The sequence below is a fragment of the Camellia sinensis genome, chromosome 5, assembly GCF_055761805.1.
Source record: "Camellia sinensis isolate YWXY chromosome 5, ASM5576180v1, whole genome shotgun sequence".
NCBI lineage: Eukaryota > Viridiplantae > Streptophyta > Magnoliopsida > Ericales > Theaceae > Camellia > Camellia sinensis.
Window position 1 is genome coordinate 131,327,349 of NC_138965.1, and position 6,833 is coordinate 131,334,181.

Consider the following 6,833-nt stretch of genomic DNA (forward strand, 5'->3'; position numbering starts at 1 on the left):
CTCTCTCTATATATATATATATCTCTATACATACAAATATGTGTAGCTAATTTTGAATTAGATTTAGATTTCGATTTAGATTTCTTTCAATCTTGTTTTCAATTCTAACCTCCTTTGCTAATGGAATTAATTATTGTTCTCACCTCCTTTGCTAATGGACTCCTCAGAAGTCATTTCGTGAGTATATTCCTTCTCCACCGTGAACAACCACCATCAGCCCTCTTTTCCCTTTTACCCCTGTTTCTCCCCCCTCCCTCTCTCTATACATATACTGCCTCATTTGCCACCAAGGCCACATCTAAAATCTATTAGCAAATGAGGTTCTTCGATTTGAGCGACGGGGGTTTCGAGGGAACTAGGGTTTTGTTCTTCGCTTCGTTGCTCTTCTTTCAAGGGGGCAGCATGGATTTCTCCAAGGTCGGAGAGAAGCTTCTTAGCTCAGTTCGCTCTGCCCGATCTCTCGACCTCCTTCCTTCCACTTCCAATCGTCCCGAGGTAATTAATCCCTCATTATGCTTATTTTACATACATATTTATGTGGGTTTGTATTTTGCTACATGGGTTTCTTCAGCCATGTAGTTTTTTAGGTACCCAAATTGAGTTAATGAACTCACAGCTAGTGTTGAATTTTGATCAACATCATCAGTGTTGACTTGGGCTTCTATTTTGCATATCGATTAATAGACTAAATTGAGCTGGTGAACTTAGAGGGAATTATGCATCTAATTAAAATTATCTTTTTATTTATTGTTTTATTTTTTACCTTGACTAGTGTTGATTTGGGGTTTGACTGAATTTTATTGGTTGGATTGGAAATTGGGTTTCTTTACCTACTCCTCGAAATTCATCAGCAGATTAGGTCGTTTGGGTACACTTTTGTTGTAGTTATGATAAGAGTGGTGTGCTTAGTAAAAATATGTGTGGCAACTCATGTGTTAGTATTACCTGCATCACTGTGTCTTGAGGTATTTCAAAAAAAATTACCACAATTAATTTTCTCAATTAGCACATAGTTGCATGTAACTTCTTTGAACAAGTAGGCTTGAGGGAGCAGCTATTAGAAAAGCGAAACAGATGTAAATGAAATGAGGTGTAATGTGATGAAAAGAATATAAATGGCTTTTTTATTTTTTTTATAAGAACGGATATAAAGTTGAGGCCATTTATTGGGGCTACTTATAATTTTTATTTATTATGAGAATTTGTGCCAAAGTATTCGGTGTAGCTACTTACATTTTATAAGGAAAAAATACATTAAATAAGCTGAAAAAATACATTACGTGGTTGGTTTTTTCAATGGACTTGTTACCAGCATGGACACTTCTAAGGCGCATGTCCATGTCCAAACCAATGCTCATCGGACACTTTCTGACATGTGTTGGGCATATAGTCAAATGTGTTATATTATTATTTTTTATTAGTTTTAGACCAAGACACACTTCTGATGCATGGGGGACACACATGTCCATTGCTTACACACACACACGAAACACAGTACAAGTAACTTAGCCAATACAATGGTAAAAAGAAAAAAGAAAGTAACAATTGTTGTTCAGCATTCTTGTTGTTTTCATTTTTTTCTTGATACGAGTGTTTCAATGCTTTATAGGTGGTTGATGCTTATGCGTTGATTGGGGATGTTTCTGGTCTTGCTAAAAAGATACAAAGCTTCTTTATGCAGGAGGTTCTCTCAGTAACCCATTCTGTCTTGAAAAATATTTTGCAGGAGGTATGCTGCTACATTCTATTATCAATTGAATTCATTACTGAAGCAGCTGGAGATAAACTAAGTGAAAAGAAACAAGATACTTGCATATCATTGTGTTTGTGTGTTGGTTTGGACTTCTTTGGGCCAGGTGTAGTTTGTCAGTCTGTAGATTTCCTTAAGAACAAAAGAAAGAAAAGTGTATCCCGTCCCTCATCGCATAGTTGTCTCACTTTAGTGGGTCTTATAACTCTCCAATCATCTTAGTGTTATGCCCTTCTGGAGGTAGTGCATGAGTTTGGACTTATTTTTGTTCCGATATGGTTTCTCTCCGTTTCTTTTATACTTCTTTAAGATCAAAGGATAGAAAAGTGTATTCGGCCCACATCCAGTAGTTGTCCCACCCTAGTGAGCCAATAAGTCTCCATCACTCTTTCGTGAGTCAGGCCCTTTTGGAGATAGTTTGTGGGTTTGGACTTCTTTGGCCTAGGCGTGGTTTGTGTGCTACATTTCCTTAAGATCAATAGAACCAAGTACATCATTATGTTTATCATTTTGATGCCACTGTATTACATGCAAAATTATAACCTTGAGTCATCTACAAGTGATGATCACCGTTAATGGAAATGGTAGAAGCGGAATATATGAATTATTTAATTATGTGAGCATATAGCCCTTGATAGAGTGGATAATTAAATAATGGTTGAATGACACACACACACACACACGCAGACACTTTTTCATTGAACGACATTCTCACTGAGATACTATTTAAATTTGGCAGGACCTGGAACCTTCCAATATGCAAAGTAGTAGGTATTACTTTTATGTCTCTGCATACATTGTTTGGTTTTAGCATAAACCATGCTAGTTCTGATTTAGTTTTTAAATATCTTCCAGTTCCAGACTTACCTACAGTGATCTATGCCATCAAATACCTGAATCCAAGTTTAGGCAATGTTTATTGACAACACTAGCTGCCCTTATCATGCAATCATGAGCTTTCAACTAGCGGATAAGGTAAAAACTATCGTCATCACTGTATTATGAGTCATTTGGTGTTAATTACTCTATTTATATTGTAGATTGTGATTATATATATATATATACATTTCTACTTTGTCTACAAATTTTAAAATTCTCTTACTAAATCATTTGTTATCATTGGTACATATCAGTTCACTGTCTGTGTTGATTCAACTGATATTAAACATTTTCTAGCTATTGCTGCTTGTGAAATTTGGTGCTATAATTGATCTGTATCATATCAGTCATGCTAGGAACACAGAGTTTTGTGTCCCATTCCGTGTTTGGTTTCTATTGGCACCTTTTTTTTTTTTTTGTGTGTGTATATTTCTCTTTTTCCCTGTAATGTATGCTCTGAACAGACTGGACTTTTGGTATCAGGTAATGACAAATCAGGAGGCAGTGGAGTGCATTAGGAACATAAAGGATGCTAAAGCAGCTGCTAAGCACCTTACTTGTTGATAGCAAATATTAATAGTTTTATTTGTTGATAGCTGCGCATGGATAACAAATAGTTATGTTTCAAATTGTTATACTAGATGGATGTGACTTGTGAATGAAAACATAGAATAGTTGTATTGTGTCGAATGTTAATGAATTATGTATTGTGATTGAATGTTAATGATTCAGTTAATTTGAATGATGCTTTAAAATTATAGGTTTATTATGGATTGAATGAATTATTAGGAATTACAAGTGTATTGTTTTCCTGCTTTGGCGACTAATTTATTAGTCGTGACAAATAAATAATTTTTTTCGCAAAAAATGACAATTGCCGACCAAGAGTCTTGGTTGCAAAAAATACATCTATTGCCGACCAAAACAGCTCTTAGTCGTGGAAACTCACTTTTGCCTACCAAAAGTATTGGTCGCAAAAAGTAACAAATGGCGACCAAAACCTTTTTTGGTCGTGGAATGTCACAATTGGCGACCGAACTTTTTGGTCGCGGAATGTCACGATTGCCGACCAAAATTTTTTGGTCACGGAATGTCACGATTGCCGACCAAAATTTTTGGTCGCGGAATATCACAATTGGCGACCAAACTTTTTTGTCGCGAAATGTGTCAATTGGCGACTAAGAAATTTGGTCGGCAAAAGGCGACTTTTCGCGACCAAAGTGTTTTAGCGACAAAATAAATTAGTCGCGGTAATTAAATAATTAACGACCAAAAATTTAGTCGGCAAATCCAACTTTTGCCGACCAACCAAAATTTTGGTCGCGAATTACTTTTGCCGACCCTCAATTGGCGACCAAACTAGCGACCAAAAAAATTGGTCGCAAATAACTTTTGCCGACCAAAAATAGACTTTTAGCGACCAATTTTTTTGTTGCCAAAAGTGTTAATTCTCGTAGTGCATGAACACAAGATTTTACATGAAAAACCCAACTGGGTAAAAAATCACAATCCCAACACTCAGAGAAAATCCACTATGATCAAAGAATACAAATACAAAGTCAAGAGTACTTATAATCTTTACCTAGGTTTACCTAATATGATATTTTGTAATAATTCCTACGAGCACAACTTGCCCCAATCAGCTTTCTTGATCTTCAGGATTCCACGAAATTTCAGCTACAATCTCTGTTCACGAATGGCTCCAATCACCTAATTTGCCAAAAGTCTAGAACAAACAATGTAAGAATGTGAAGTATTTTATGAATTTATCAAATTCAACTCTCTAAAGAGAAAATATATTTTTCTATGAAAACGCAATAATTGAGATCACCAAATTCGAGTTTAGAAATACCTGTTTATAGAAGAAAAAAGTTTTCCAAGACAAATAGAATTAGGTTTAGGGAAAATGTGGAGTAGCGATTCATCGCACTTCAAGAGAGATCGCTCGCCTTTCGATCACGAAGTTCTATTTTTCAAAACGTAAAGACTGCTGACCAATCGTGTGAGCGATCGCCCAACAGGGCTAGGGCAGATTTGCAATCTTTTCCAAAATGATTTAGGAAAGCCTTTTCAAAATCTTTTTATATATAACCTTTTTCAAATATGGTAAAAATATGTATGCAAATCTTACATTGATGGGTAATTGACCAAATCTTCCAAGCTTGTTGTGTGGGGCTGACCAAGCATATGAAATGGCGAAATTGGCATCACACAATTAATCTACCCATTAAATCCAATTTTAATCACTAAAAATAGCCAATACAATATCCTATTTCGCTATCTTTTGATTTATTTTCAATATAAACCATTAGACTATTTTTATTAAGTGAAATTGATAAATATAAAATAAAAAAAAAACATATTTTAGTCATGAAACTCAATATACATACATAAAAGATCTTTAATATTCTTTTCTTTGAGTTTAATGATTATTTTTTTTTCAATTTTATTTTTAATGAAAAGAGACGGATGGTTTAAATCGAAAACAAATAAAAAAAACTATGATTTAAATTGATAAAATTAAAAATCAAAGGTTTATTTTGTTATAAGAAACTCTGAAATAATTTTTTCGAAAGTTTTTCAAAAATTTATGAAAATTTAAAATTTGTATTTGAGAAACTACAAAATTCAATAGAAATTGTTAAATTTCAAATTTTTTGCATAGAAATTAAAAATTTATGAAAAATCGAGAATTTTTTTGAATGCAACTTAGGCTCCGTTTGTTTCACTGTAAAATATTTTTCATGTAAAATGATTTTATCTAAAAGTAAGTTTTTTATTTTTACTTTTGGTTTTTAGTTAACACTTAAAATATTTTTTCACAATAGAAATCTTAATGAAGAATCAATTATAGAGTAAACTATAAAAAGAAAAAAAAAATAAAAAATGGTCATACTTACTCACCAATCACCATTTATTATGTCTTCTCATGTTACTCGAGAATAAAGACGTTTAGTGTTTATAAAAGTTGTGAGATTTGATAAGTATGTTAAGTAGTATCTCGACCATGATAAGAAAAAAAAATATATATTTGAAAACAAAAAAAAATATTTTATTTATTTTTGGTCAACTAAACAATCAAAAATAAGAAATATTTTATGGTGAAACAAATGAGCCTGAATATCCTTCTTGTTTGATTAACCTTCTCAATTAAGTGTTTGTTTGTTTGTTTGTTTGTTTGTTTGTTTGTTTGTTTTTTTTTTTTTTTTTGAAGAAAAAAAGAAAAAAAGAGTATAACTTGTATGAAAAATGAATATGTAAAAGAAAATTTATGAAATTTTAAAATTTCAAAAGAAAAAGTTTTACTATCTTGATATGCCAACTTAGTTGTTATGCATATAACTCACGTTTTAACAAGGATAGGGTAAATTTTCTAACTACTCTCATATTTAATAATAAAATTATTATAATTATTAATTAAAATATATTTTTAATATCATTAAAAATTGTTAATTGACTTAATAATTTATTAATATAATAGATCATTTGTTATATGATTAAAAATTTGAAAGGACGGGTGTTTTCGTAATTTACCCAAATAAGTATAATATGGTTAGGGGTATGTGCAGTGCAGTTCAGATGGTTTGAGAGTAAAGCTATAAACCAACGCATGAATAGCGAATTACCAAATAACCGAACCATGGTTTGGGCGATTTGGGACAGTTTCAATTTGCTAGTTGATTGAAGAATATTCTTAAACAATTATCAAGCATTTGCATAAAATATAACACTAATTTGTATAGTATTTTCATATATATAATACAAATTAATTTTACATAATATTTTTCATTATATATAACTACTAATTTGCAATCTATTTCACATCTTAAATCTCTCTTACTCATTTTTATTTTCATATTTCATTAGAAGTTAAAAAATATATATGTATTAACTATAGCGGAGTAGAACGATTTCCAATGTGTTTTTTAAATTTTAAAAGTTTAATTTACGGTTAACGAATGGATCGGTGTAGATTTGTGCAGTATTTTGCCCAACCCTAATTTTGGTCATGGGTTGTCTCTAAGGTTGTAAATGAACAAAGTCGTTCATGAATAGGCTCGAGCTCAATTTACTAAAGGTTTGTTTGAACTCGATTCATTAAATTTTTATTGAGTTCGAACTCTAACTCATTAGAATTTTAATAAATAAGTTTAAACATATTAAAACTCGACTCGTTAGTTCGACGCGTTTAACATTTATTTAA

At 32.0% G+C, this 6,833-nt stretch overlaps 1 protein-coding gene across 1 annotated transcript; it reads left to right on the forward strand.

The window, feature by feature from the left end:
• The first annotated feature begins 315 nt into the window (after positions 1–315).
• On the forward strand, positions 316–3,271 carry LOC114304327 (uncharacterized). Its single transcript, XM_082872101.1, has 5 exons — positions 316–495; positions 1,610–1,729; positions 2,490–2,517; positions 2,606–2,725; positions 3,113–3,271. Exons 1-4 carry the CDS (start codon positions 316–318, stop codon positions 2,671–2,673), a joined length of 396 nt encoding a protein of 131 aa, XP_082728227.1. The 3' UTR covers positions 2,674–2,725; positions 3,113–3,271.
• The last annotated feature ends 3,562 nt before the right edge of the window (positions 3,272–6,833 follow it).

Coding starts and splice junctions, on each gene's coding strand:
- LOC114304327 (XM_082872101.1), top strand. CDS start 316: ATGAGGTTCTTCGATTTGAGCGACGGGGGTTTCGAGGGAACTAGGGTT. Junction 496..1,609: donor CCACTTCCAATCGTCCCGAG/GTAATTAATCCC, acceptor AATGCTTTATAG/GTGGTTGATGCTTATGCGTT. Junction 2,518..2,605: donor ACCTTCCAATATGCAAAGTA/GTAGGTATTACT, acceptor AATATCTTCCAG/TTCCAGACTTACCTACAGTG.